At 35.0% G+C, this 14,302-nt stretch overlaps 1 protein-coding gene across 3 annotated transcripts in view; it reads left to right on the top strand.

Annotated features, from left to right (window-relative positions):
* The first annotated feature begins 684 nt into the window (after positions 1-684).
* The window catches only part of LOC110094320 (golgin-84), a 45,396-nt gene continuing 31,778 nt past the window's right edge, over positions 685-14,302 (top strand). The window contains exons 1-8 of one of the 3 annotated variants that reach the window (XM_028695873.1): positions 685-926; positions 2,916-2,996; positions 3,096-3,145; positions 3,241-3,837; positions 3,964-4,026; positions 12,663-12,740; positions 12,842-13,045; positions 14,157-14,213. In XM_028695873.1, the coding sequence (XP_028551706.1) occupies positions 899-926; positions 2,916-2,996; positions 3,096-3,145; positions 3,241-3,837; positions 3,964-4,026; positions 12,663-12,740; positions 12,842-13,045; positions 14,157-14,213 (1,158 nt within the window). In that variant the 5' untranslated portion in view covers positions 685-898. The remainder of the gene's footprint in view (positions 927-2,915; positions 2,997-3,095; positions 3,146-3,240; positions 3,838-3,963; positions 4,027-12,662; positions 12,741-12,841; positions 13,046-14,156; positions 14,214-14,302) is intronic. The other 2 variants (XM_020819526.2, XM_020819525.2) reach the window with 2 other exon arrangements.

Below are 14,302 nucleotides of genomic sequence, written 5' to 3'. Positions count from 1 at the left end.
ATAATTTTCTCTTTTCAAACAAAACTTGTTTCATGAGATGACAACCATATATTATAGTGTAAAAATTCTCATTATTTAATAAAAAAATATTTTTAAAAAATGTAATAAAGTAAAATATATATTATTTCTATTTTATTTATCATTAAATTTTTTTTAAACCGGCCGGTTCTTTCAAACCCTGACCGGTTCGCCGATTCATCGGTTGAACTGCCGGTTCAGGCCGGTTCTCTGTGAAGCTGATTTTTGAACTGGACCGGATCGGACAACTGGCCAGTTCACGGTTGAACCGGCCGGTCCGATCCGGTTTTTAAAACCTGGCTTAAACCATTATGTTTATATTTTTAACAATAAAATATACTATTTATATGATATAATACTTCGACTTCATTTGAGACTATTTTCTTATTACTTTAAGAAATAATGAAGCCGTTCCAAATGAGATCTTCATTAATGAAAGGCAAATGAAATCTTCATTAATGGAAGGGGGTATCTTGACTACCTCTCCATATAAAGAAGATGGATGACAAATTTGTTAAAATTTTAATAAATAAATAAATAAATATAAATGGAATGTCAAATGAAATATCAAATGAAATAATCATTTAGCTTTTATAAATGGCATGTAAACCCCAAAATATATTGGACTTCTATTATAATTTCGGTTGATCAATTTCATCTTCGATTTCTAGTTCTACTTTCGCCAGATTGACGTTTCCATCAAACTCCAGATCGCAACCTCCGTACTCCAGAACCCGCACCGTTTGGGTCCGCGCCCTCTCTTTCCCTATCTCTTCGATCGTCATTGCACATTTGCACCTGCATCTGTATCGAGATCCTGTTATCTCTCGGAGCACCAATTAGCATCTAGCCGCCGATCGATTCCGTGTCTTTTCCCGCCATGGCTTCCTGGCTCAAGGTAGCCGAAGGTAATCTAATGCCTTTTACCAGGTCTAATTCCTTGTATCTATTATTTTTCTTCTCAAAATTGATGGTATAGGTCATCCGCTTTTTTGTTTCTTCGGTTGGTGATAGATCTGAAGCTAATTAGGGTTGCAAATTTCGACCTATTTCTTTTTATATTCTTTTTTTATTGGGAAACTTCACTACTCGAGCTCTTAGCTCTAGTTAATGAAGCTCGTGTGTTCTTCACTTGTGGATCTTAGTGCGTCTGAACGCTTTAGAAATGGATTTTAATGCACGTATTCCACAAAAATGTAGCTACTCTAATTTTTTTATCTTGGTTTGAGAATGGAGTTTGTAGATTGCAAACTTTCTAAGACCTAGAACTACTAAGGAATGACATTTATCCGAAATTACCTCAGTTATCATATTTCATTGTCGAAACCAAATAAAACAACAATTCAAATGTCGTTTCCCATTCACTTTTATCAAGGGCCCTTCAGATGCCTTGCTAGTGATGTGTGAATAATATAACAATGGTATATTTGACTGAAATTGAGGTAACGTTGCAATTTAGTAGGGGTGTCAATTCGGGTCAACGAGTCGGGTTCGGGTCGAACCTGGAACTGACCCAGTACTATTCGGGTCAACCCGACCCGACCCGTTTTTAAAAATAGGTCAAGTTTTCGGACCCGAACACGACCCGATTCGGGTCCGGGTCAACCCGACCCGACACGAATGACCCTGGTTTGAACCAAAATTGCTAGTTTTCGGGTTAAAATCGGGTCAATCTCAGGTTTTCAGGTAAAAAACGGGTCAATCTCGGGTTTTCGGGTCAAAAATGAGTTTTCGTATCACTTTCGAGTCAATTTTGGGTTGCTGGGTCAACCCGAACCCGACCCGATTTTTAAAACTGGTTGATTTGTTGAACCCGACCCGTTTCGGGTTTGGGTTGACCCGAACCTGGATTTTTCTGGGTCGGGTTCGGGTCGTGTTTCGGGTCGTGTCAAAAATTGACACCCCTACAATTTAGATAACAATGAATTTAAAATAAGATTGGACGAACATCAATGGAAATTCATCTTTCCATCATAGACGAAACAAAATAACCCATGTAAATGTATGTGCTATACTGTAGCAATCTAAGCTCTAGAACCTTCTATACGATCATTGTTTGCTTATTGTGACTTTTATTGTTCTTATTTGACATGCCTGGGAATTGCTGCTCTTTCATGTTATTTTGAGCATATTGTATGAAACTAGAAACATGAAGGGATCCAAAAACATTGCTCAAATTTTTTTAATAACTTAATGCATAATCATGGATTATGAATAAAGCCATACAATCAAAAGGGCTTCAATGTCATAACTTAGTTATGTTTTCAACGAAACCTTCATGTTTTCAAAATGCTTAGCCTTATCTCAACTATTTGGGGTCAGCGTTATAAATCCTAATTTTTTGTTTGTTCTTGTTAAATTTTGCTTGGGTGTTATGCTTATTCTTCACAGATCACTTTGAACTACTTCCATCAATGTAATCTTAGATCTACCAATTTTCTTTCTTAATTCTTTGGAACTAATTTACCAACATTTTTTTATAGCCACATTTTCTACCCTTTGTGGACATGTCCAAACCACATAAATCTATTTTTCAATCAACTTATCTTTAATAGATGCGTCTCTAACCTTTCCTATAATATATTTGTTCCTTAATTTATCCTTTTTAGTTTTATCATACATCCATCTTTACGTTTTCATTTATGCAATATTTAAATTAGATATCAATGAATTTTTTTAAAAGTCCAACACCTGGTTCCATACAATATTGTCATCCTAATTATTGTTTGATAAAATTTACTTTTATAACAAGTCTTTAATAAGGCATAGAGATGTACACTTTCATGCAAACTTTCTTAGTCATGCAACTGCTGGCATGCTTTATTTTGTAGTCTAGAAATGTCATTTACTGTAATGGTTGGAATCATTTTTATGACATATGTCATACACTGGATCAGATCTTCTAGAAGTTGTGGACCGAAGAGCAAAACTTGTTGTGAGTGAATTGTCAGAGGAACAATCTGATTTACAAGCCTCAGGTATGGGTTTTATGTATAGTTCTTGGATATCAGGTCATTTAGCGACATTATATCAGTACATGATTTATTTACTTGTTTTTTAACTTTTTTGATAATAAGCATCCAATGAATGGGAAGTGAAAGCCAAAAACTTAAAATCTAAGGCGAAGGTCAGTCAAATGTGGTTTTGAAGTTTTCTTCTTATCATAATTGCTTGAGATGTCCTATTCAAGTAAATGCTTCTTGTTATGACATTTAATTGTAGGGTCCACCAAGGAAAACTGTTGGTAAAACTGGGAAGAGTGCTTCAGCAGAGCAAGAGCAGACTGCTCAAGAAGAGCTCAATTCGAAGGTTGAAAGAGTTGATCATTTGGGAAATGGAAGTGCTCCGGAAGTTTCTGCCAAAATCACATCTGAAGCTTCTTTGGAAGTGCTATCTAATACCAGCAAAGATGTAGAAATATCAAATGCTGCATCTTCAGGTGTCCCTGAAACTCTTGAAGCTGAGAATGAGACCAATGAAGTTAAAGAGGTTCCTACTATAGAGAATAATGTTGAACTAGCATATTCCACAACCAATGATACTTCTCTTGTTGCAAATTCAGAAGAAGTAAAGGGTGAAGGCCCTGAAAATGCTAATGGGAATCATCCCGCTGATACTGTTTTTAAAGGAAGTGCAGCTGTTGTGGATACGCATTTGGCATTTAATGATGTGAGTAGAGAGCGTCAAACAGCTCAGAAACATGTTATCAGCAATGGCCATGAAAAAGAGTCCTTTCCAGAAGAATCACCAATGACAAACCAACAGGTAGAAAATAAAACTGGTTCAGCTCTTATGAAAGTTCAAGACCAAATTGATGAGGTAATTTGTTTTCTCCTTTCAAAAATATCTCACAAAGTAGTTTTATGCTGTTAGATTAAATTCCTAATTACCTCTTATTCCTATTCATGTGCTCAGCATGTACTAATCCTTTATGTTGGTTAGCAGGCTCAAGGATTACTTAAGACTGCAGTTTCTTCTGGGCATTCAAAAGAGGCAAGGCTAGCCAAGGTTTGTTTGAAGAGTTCTCAAATTTTTATCTACCAATTCATATTATCTATTCAAAGATTATACTTTTTGCTATTAGTGAGTTGTTAAATGTATAGATGAATTATATAAATGATATGAATTTTTTTCCTGTTCATTTGATGATTCCTTAGCTAGCAGCTCTTCTTATTGACGCAGGACACCTAATGTTTTAGAGTTTCCAATACAACTATGATGGTACCGTGATTGTAGATCACATAAAAGATATAATTGTTTACTTAGCAAAGACCACTTTTTTTTTTCTACATAGCAAAGACCACTAATTCAACAAAAAAATTTCTTTAGGTGTAAATCTGAAAATATAATGAATTGAATAAAAAAAGAATGTAACGAATGATTACAACAACAACAACATCAAGCCTTTATCCCACTACGTGGGGTCGGCTACATGAATCCTTTTTCTCCATTGTGTCCTATTAAAAGTCAAAAAAAGAATGTAACGAATGATTAAATTCAAAAAAATCAACGTGAAATTTGAATTACAAAAAACAACAAGCAATTGAATATTTTCACCTCAAGTGAAATTCCAGTTGTAGGAAATTTGGTCAAAATTACCCTGGCAGCACCAGTAATCAAATATGTAACAATAATTCTAATATTGAAAAGAGATTATCAAAGAAAATTCATGCCTCACTCCAAGGAATCCCACATGCTGCAAGCACATACAAGATTGAAAAAATAAATAAATTTTGTTAATCAAAAGAAAACTATTTACGTACGTTAAAAATTCTATTTGTATGCTTCTCACTTTAGGTTGTCCATCCCTGGAATTTTCAGAGAAAGTCATGCGGCAGATCCCATGTTGAATCCTGTTTAAAATTAGCAGCAAACTGGCCTTGCAGATAAGTGCAGTTTGCTCAATCAAATTAACAGCAGATAGCATTAGGAATAGCCCCCGAAGGAGTAAAACAATTCTTGCAATAAAGAAAGAAATAGCGATCTACTAAGGGAAACAAATAGATAACTCTTTGCCAAAGTACGACCCATGGCATAAAATCATTAAAGCTATCGGAGCTGCAGTTTGCTGCAACAATAGAATAGGGATAAATGTCAGACTGATAGCGCTACATGAACCCAAGCAATGCATTCGCCAAAAGCAACAACAGAGCAAATCCTGAAGGAAATTGAATAGTTCTAAAGAATGTAAGGCAATTGCAATTATGACTTATTGATGCTACCGCAGTAGCATAGTAACTTCCAATACCAAGTTACAAAACCGAACCTACCATCTTAAAGGAACATCTTCAGAGCATTTAAGACAATTTAATACTTATTCCTTCTTGATCCATAAGATCATAAATTCATACCACCACCAAAATTAAAAGCAACAGTCGGCCAAACCAACCACTCGAGTTGGACCAAACCACTTGATAACATATTCCATTATCATAAGTCATATTATTGCAGGCATGTTTATAAACTAAACTGAAATTGAAAATTACAAAATATCTATAACATAATAAGACAACTAATTAATGTTTAGATCATTTGTTTGTTTGATGTTTTTGACAAGCGTAAACTTGCAAATTACCCTCATTTCCTTTGTTAGCTAGTCCTTTGACATGACATTTTGAATTCTTGTCTTTTAGTGTTATTTTGATTTTTGTTTTTTCTTGTAAGGATATTCATATAACTATTAAACAGTTAAAGACATTGATCCCAGATTGCGATGGGTTAATGACAAACCTTCTCTTAGATTGAGATGGAGAATAGCAAAGCAGTAGTCTTTATTGGTTGTACTGCATGTTAAACATGAAGCTGATGATTCTTAGGTTCTGAACCTAATTTAGAAGGAACCTTTCAAATTTTAACAAATATTAGGTATTGCTTAAAGATTATATTTATGATGTTGATAATTGGAGAGAGTGTACAGTGATTACTATGAGAGTTAGAGATATATGGAAAGTAGAATTATATTGATTTAGAATTATATTGATGATGGCTAAAATTTACCTTTATGTGGAAGATATCTTCCTTGTCTCAGATTTCTTTTGCTTCTTTCTTCTAGTTCTCTTCTTTGTCTTCCTTTTACTTTTTAATTAATTCGTTCTCCCTTGAAATGAGCAAATAGAGAGCGAGCTACTAAAGTGTCAATTGATTTTGTAATTTTAAGTGCATCTTGAAGCATCATGAAATGTTATAACTAAAATTTTTGTAAAGAATAATATAAGGGAATGCCTTCAAATTCTATCTTTTGTGAGTAGCTACAAATGGAACCAATCAAAATATCTTGCAAAGGAATAATAATGACCATTTCAATTAGAACCCTAGCCACCGGTGGCCTAGATAGCTTAGTAGTACCAGCATCAACTAAGCTACATGTTAATGGCGCAAAATTGAGACAAGAGAACAAATAATGGGTAGGTTGATATAGTGAATGTCGAGATGAGGAAAAGCAACATGTTAATGGCGCAAAATGGCTTGCATGATGGCGCATAGTGCTGCGTGGCGTATCACCAATGCCATTTTCTTGGCGCGACACACATGTTAAAAATAGTGCTCACTATTTGTGCCATGTAGGTTGTCTTCGAACATCGTCTCTCTCTCTCTCTCTCTCTCTCTCTCTCTCTCTCTCTCTCACGCTCGCATGCGCTCACTCTACCTTTCCCTCTTAACATTTTGTCTTTGACAGTTACATAAGGGCATTTTAGCTTCGAATAGAGAATGCATTACATCAAGTATGCACGTCTCTCTCTCCCTCTCAGCATATCATCTTCAAATAATGGCGATCAGGTTGTCATGTATCTCGCGTCTCTCACTCTCAGTGGCTTTGAGACTATTCTTCTCGGCTTCAATCATCTCATCTCCTATGCTCCCACCACCAAACAACCTTGCAAGGCCCCGCTTCTTGTCCATCCACGCAAGAAAGTCGACACCTCTCTCAACGCACATCATTGGACGCCTCTGTCACGGCCACCTCAATACAAGCCTGGACACAATCATTGGACGCTGGCATTACATGTAAGTGTGCCTTAATTTAGAAGAAGGCTTATGTTCCTCATTTTTTTATTTTTTATTGATTTTAAATATTTATGATTATTCTTGCAGACTAAAGTTTCAATTGAAATTTATGTATGACAAAGTCATTAAATTTGTGTTATTCATTATTCACCATTTCACTCATACATCTGAAATGAAGGCAATAACGTTTGAATGTATGTTTGCTTTTAGGTATTTAAAAAAATGTTGGATTTAGTTCAAACTACAAAGAAATATCCTGCATAGAAATATGCAATCTTGGCAATTGAAGGTGATAAGAATTGTGTGGTGTGTATTTCTTGTGGTCAAATAACAATGTGTGGAGTACTCATCACAAATAGACTTGATTTGGGGTTTAAAAAAATGCTAGAGCTTGATGTAACTGCCCCAAACATGTGAAAGATGAAAAATAAGATTCCTTAAGGAAAAGAAAGAGTTAAAAGGCCAAATTAATGAAAGTGATGATTTTGATGTGATGCTAGATGATGATATTTTGTGTTGGACCATCTAAAATATATCAGACAACAAAATCTAATACCTCTAGTTAAAGTTCAACTACTTTTGTGCTTAAAGAACTAAGGTCTAAAGGACCATTGGATACATATTTTACCCCAAATACTGATGATGTGGTGAAGCAAATAAAGGGTAAGTTTTACAAAAAGATGGATGCTGCTAGGAAGAAAATAAGAGAAAGGACAACTCAAATATTTTGTCGATGGATATATGATTGCTGACATTCTATTCAATGATGTTTAATATGATAGCTTATTTGCTATAGTAGAGGCATTTGGACAATTTGGTCACGGGATAAACATCCTTACTGTCGTGAGGTGCACATCTCTTGCTTGAAAAAGGGGGTGAGACATACATGAACTAATGCAATACCATAATGAATATTGTCTTAGATATGATTGTTTTTTTTTTATGGCTGATAGTTGAACATTTAGGATTTAGGGTTTAGGATAATTGAACATACATTAAAATTATGGGAGGGAGTAATTGAGCATACATTATGACATGATATTAATATTTTTCAAAATCAAGTTGGATTCATGCTGGGCAGATCTATTATAGGAGCTATACATTTACTGAGATGTTTGATGGAGAAGTATAGAGAGAGTAAGGATGATCTATATATGAAATTTATTGATTTAGAGAAAGCATATGATAAAGTTCTAAGAGAAGTCCTTTGGAGATTTCTAGAAAAAAAAAAAGAGTTAATAATGCTTATATTCAAGTTATTAAGGATATGTATATAGGAGTTGTTACCAGTGTTCAAACACAAGGTGGTTTGACTAAGTATTCTCCTAATTCAGTTGGATTACATCAAGGATCAACTTTAAGCCCATATCTTTTTGCTTTAGTCATGGATGTTCTTACTAGAGATTTGTAAGAGGATGTACCTTGGTGTATGTCTTTTGTTGATGATATTTTTTGTGTGTATAAGACTAGAGAGGGAACTGATGAAATACTTGATTTATAGAGGTCAACTTTAGAGTCATTAAAAAGAGTGATGGGGATATTATTAGTAAAATTCAAGTTGGATGGTTGAAGTGGAGGAATACATCAAGCCTGTTGTGTGATAAAAATTTGCCCCTGAAACTTAAGGAAAAATTTATAAGATGGTTGTGTGATCTGTAATGCATAGTAGTGTAGAATAGCCATTAAAACAAAAGCATAAAATTAATTCTAGTGTTGCAGAGATGAGAATGCTCAGGTGGATGAGTGGTTTTACACTTTGGGATAGAAGACGAAATGAGTATATACGTTAAAAGGCTGGAGTTTCTCTAGGGGTGTAAATGAGTCGACTCGTGTCAAGTATTTATCTAATTGAGCTAAACTTGTTTGGTTCTTATTGAGCTCAAGCTCTCGTTAAAAAAAATTTATAGGCTTGAGCTCATTTAAAAAGCTCGAGCTAAACTCAATTATTGAGCCCGATTTCTTAATTTTAAATTAAAAAGTTTAGTTTTGAGTATTTTTAGTTTTAATATATAATTAATTTAAATGGTTAAAATATATTATATAATGTTAATTTAAATTAATTTTTAAATATATTTTAAGTTAATTGAGTGATTCAATGAGATTTAGAAATGATCTTTCTTTATTAGATTTAAATGAGAATTTGACTTTTAACCAGACACAATGGCGAAAAAGGATTCATGTAGCCGACCCTGCATAGTGGGACAAAGGCTTGATGTTGTTGTTGAGTGATTCAATGAGCTTTCGAGATGAGCTAGGCTAAACGCGAGCTCGTTTAATTTGCAAGATCGTGTATGGGCATGAGTTTGAACGCATGGCTTGATAAGCTCGATTTGTAAGCTCATTAATAAGTTGAGCTCGAGCCGACTTGGGAGCCGCCTTAGCTCACTTACACCCCTAAGTTTTTTTGATTAACCTGATATTGTAAAGGACAAGGAAACAACTAATGGTTTATATGCATGCATTGAAAGATTGGCCAAGGATATCAATATACTAAACAAAATTATCAATGACTTGATTGTATATATTAGGGGTGGAGTTCTTTTGGTATCTTCTAATTGTAAGACAAATAACTACTCGAGCGTTAGTTAACATGAGTAAAAATATTATTAATATTGTGTTATTTTGATATTTTAATAATAAAGAATATTATTAAATATCTCATTAATTCTAAATGATTGATGACTAGCATATGACAAAGAAGACCTATACTTACAATTTTTGGGATCAAAGCCCTCCTTGCGAACCTATAATTCATTTGGATGTTAATGCAATTGGAGCATATATAAACTTGTAAGTACAAAATATTTTGTACTTATTATTTTCATGAAGTTTTATAAAGATTTTTCAATTGTAGCTTCATAACAAAAGAAGTAGAATGGATTAGTCGCCTTCAATATTTAATTTATGTAAAATATAATAAGGCATTAATTTGTTGATACAACCATTGTGACCTGACTAACTATTTCTTTGAATGATATAGATGATGCAAATGAGTGGCTAATAGAAAAAAATGAATGATGAGTTAGATGAAGATAATGAATTAGTTATTAAGGAGGAAGATTTGACATGAAGTACTATTGCAAAAGCTACTAGTGTTTATGAAATAAAAAGCTACAATATTTAAGAACAATATGAAGGTAAGTAGAAGAAATCTTCATCTAGGCTTAACAATATTGTAACTGAAAATGAAGACGATGAGAGTGACGAAGAAGATTATGAATTTAGATATAATACCGATAAAGGAAATTAGGCTTTTTGGACTTTTGATGGTGATCATGATAACTCTCAAGAAGACTAGTTTACTTTCTTAGAAAAATATTAGATTTGAAAAAATGATCGTAATATTTTGAATTTTAAGTGATTGAGATATATTGATCACTTGAATTTAAGCATCACTTGTGATTATTTTTATTATGATGATTTTTTATTCTTCAATTTAATAATATTTCATATTAATACATATTTTTATTTATAATAATTTAATACTTTGTGTCATGTTTAAAATGGTGTGCCTTGCACTATGTTATGCGCTATGGCTCCATGGAGAATTTTTGGCCGTGGTGTACTATTTGCTATTGGAAAGTATGAATTTACCAATTAAGCATTTGAATTGGGAACTCATTCACATAATATGATATCCTTGAAAAGAGTCTGAAAAATCAATTTTTGGGGATAACTTGATAAAAATATGGTGAGAATCAATAAGTTTAACTGAATAATCTCCAACCAATCTAATTTTGGTCATGAATCTATGAGCAATCTATATATTGGAATGGCTTCATAAAGTTTACTGACAAAGGGAGAAAGAAAAAGAGATGTTAACTTAGAGTATCTCTTCATTAAAAAAATAAGCACTGGTTTACTTTGATCGAAGAGTTGCAACTTGTGATAAGTTGGTACAAGTCCATGCTACAAATATGTTGGGAATCAAGAGGAGAGAAGTTGACGACTAGGACCCTTATCCCCCTTGATAACATCTGTGAAAGAATGGAGGGCACTAGTCTCAGGGAGATCTCATGGTTGTCAAAATCGTAGGTGCAAGAGCGGTCATGTAGTAAGCTTCCAATTGTGTGAATGCATTAGTCATTGGCACAAGCGATAGCATGAAAATCGAGAAATGATCCAGAGCCAATAAAAGTGAGGTGATACAACGTTTGGCATGATATATTAAATAGAAATAAGCTATGAGTGTGCCATATTAAAACAATAAGGTCGTCACCCTAGGTATCTATGTTGGAGACGACATGAGTGCGAATGCCTAAACTTGAAGACGATGATGTCCCACAATAGAGGCACAAAGGTGCTAGGAAACGACCAATACTAAATCAAGTGAGGGAGCTAAGGCCACTCAAACAAATTACACTGGTGAGACTTGCGTAGGAACACCACATGATATTGTGTGAAGGCGAGCAAAACCAAGCTCTCGTAACACGACAATGTTAAGAGTGGAGGTTGACAAGAGGGCATGTGCGGGTGGCCTAGGATCGAAGGAATTAGGCAGAGGACTCTAGGACATGAGAAATAGTGTGTCACATGAGCTGGAGATTAGTTGATGCCTCTGTTCTCCAGTCCTGAAAGATCTCCTGGAATGAGTAAAATGTTAATATAAAATTAATTCATACTTGATTTTAAGCCATCTTCTTGATTCATGCGTGATAATAGGATAATAACTAAATAACATGTCACTTTTCTTAATTTTCCTGCTCCTGATGCTAATTGCCTATCTCAATGTCTTACGAAGATTTTTTTAATAAAGTATAAATGGGTATGGCTGGCTAAGCTTGTTGTTTAATAAATATAATTTATTCTATGGTTAGTGACAAGAGAGGAAAAAGAAAAGCTGGTTTCCACCGCACTGCTGACTCGCTATGCTCCCATACAAGCCATTTAAATAATTATGTAAATTTTGTTCCATTGGGCTAGACCTACATAAGTTGGTTTGCATAGTCCGTAAGCTTGCCCTATGTAAATTTGCATATCCTTTATATCTTCACTGGCTTAATCTAATCCAGGATTGCATCTCCTTAATCATCCCATGGATTTAGCTAGCTGAATTAACCAAGAACACCGTTAAGAGAGCCTCCTTAGTCGGACCTGTCCCCACTTTGTGGTATAAAACAACTAATCTTGATGCAAGTCAGCTTTAGTATTGACAAAAGCAATTGTTATCACATGCAAAGCTATTGTCGGCTCTAGATGGAATTCGTAAGGTCAACTCCAAAATTTAACGCATGGCCTGAGTTTTCCAATATAGCGTGGTTTTTTTCATCCAAAATTTAAGATAATGGTTAGTTACATTGTGTGGTTACATGACGATGGAATTTTTGTTTTAATGCATCAGGAGCTAGTCATGATTATTCTGACATTACAAGTAGTTAGATGTCAATTACCAAGCAAATTGAACTTGTGTGAATTGGTGTAATTCTTTCAAATAATAAGCTAGTTGTGAATTGGAACTACGTAGAGGTCTGTTCTCTCAAAATTTCAGATTCAATATGTTAATAATGTTCATGCACGATTTGTTTTCTTACCTTTGACAAACCATAGCAGCATATTGATTTCTATTTTCTATATGTTGTGTTGAATTAACTTTTTTTTTTTCCTTTAAGGAGACTAATATCCAATCAACTGATCAACAGGTTTGTGCTGGGCTTTCCTCTCGTCTTCAAGAATACAAGTCTGAGAATGCTCAGCTTGAGGAACTTCTTGTTGCTGAGGTGAACTGACTTTGAGATCCTGTGATGTTATTCAAGTTAAACTTCTTGCCATTGTGAGAGGTGTTGCATATCCTTTCTCATCACTTCAATATTGCAAACAGAGAGAGCTTAGTAGTTCATATGAAGCTCGCATAAAGCAGCTGCAGCAAGATTTATCTGCAGTGAAGGCTGAAGCAGCAAGAGCGGAAACAAATATGACTGAAGCCTTAGCTGCAAAGAACACTGAAATTGAGTCTCTTGTTGGCACAGTTGATACTTTAAAGAAACAAGTATCTACTTCAGAAGGAAAGCTCGTATCTTTACAGGTGTGTTTTCCCATGATTTGCCCCTTTTCAATAGACTGTTCTTTGAGTTGTTCTTGCTGATTCAATTGCTATTGCTCTTTAGAAACTTAAGTATATACTTGTTTTTTTTTTTCCTTTTGTTTTGTTTTATTTTGTTTATTCTCAACCTTTGTTTAAAATTGCGCAATAAGAGGCGCGGCTTGAGGCGCGCCTCTGCTCAATTCGTCCAAAAACCGCCTCGAAGCTTACGCAATTCCATCCCTGGCAGAGGCGTACGCCTGACATGGACTGAGGCGCGCCTCAGAGGCGCAATTGCGCAATTCTTAGTGAGGCGTACGCCTCATGGGAATGGATCCACCCACTTAAAATGAATGTTTTTTTCTCCTTAAACCCGCACGACAGCAGCTCCTCCCGAATTTTTCCTACCCGCACGGCTCCAATTCGCGAAACAGAGAGCTCCCGCACGGTCCTTACCCGCCAGCTTCCCTTCCCGCCGCTTCTCCCGCCGGCGCCGCCTCTCTCCGGTGAAGTTGAAACTTCCGGCCGCCCTCTAGGAGTATTCCACATTGGATTTTAGGTATTTTTTTTTAGTTTAGGGTTAGATTTTTCAAGTGTAAGAAAATCTAGTGTTTATGTTTTTTTTTTTATTGTAAGAAAAACCCTTAATTTCTCATTTACGCAATTCTGTGTCCGTGAGGCTTACACCTCAGACCGCCTCGAGGCTTACGCCTCGCCTCACGGACGAAAACCGCTTCGAGGCTTAATTATGCAATTTTAAACCTTGTTCTCAACCAATCACATCACGTCAAGACATGAGCCTATTTTATCCATGTTGAAAGATCCAGTGGAATAATAGTTAACTAACTAAAATAAACTATACAGGGTTTAAGTTTTTTCTAGCTTTCATAGGAAATGGTTATTGTGAATGGACTTAGTTTTACTACAGTAGTCTGATTTTCTTTTCTTTCCTTTTTACTCTTTTCGCCTCTCATTTTCAGTTTTTTGGGGGGTTTCTATTCTAAATTTTTTATGGTCTGAGCTGTCTTTGTGAAAAAAGAGCATTTTTATTGTGGGATTTATCTTGGAACCATTTAGTGTGTTGGAACTGACATCGATTTTTACATCTACGCAGGCAAACATGGAAGCACTTATGAGGAGTAGGGAGCTAACGGAGAGCAGAATGATTCAAGTATGTTGATGTCATTAAAGGCAAAATTTGTAGCTGTATGACATATCATTATAACAGAGCTGTCTTTTCATGTCTGAATAATTTTAATT

Source organism: Dendrobium catenatum, unplaced genomic scaffold (assembly GCF_001605985.2).
Source record: "Dendrobium catenatum unplaced genomic scaffold, ASM160598v2 fragScaff_scaffold_699, whole genome shotgun sequence".
Classification (NCBI taxonomy): Eukaryota; Viridiplantae; Streptophyta; class Magnoliopsida; order Asparagales; family Orchidaceae; genus Dendrobium; species Dendrobium catenatum.
Note: the sequence above shows the minus strand (reverse complement) of the source record. Positions and strands in the feature narration are given on the sequence as shown.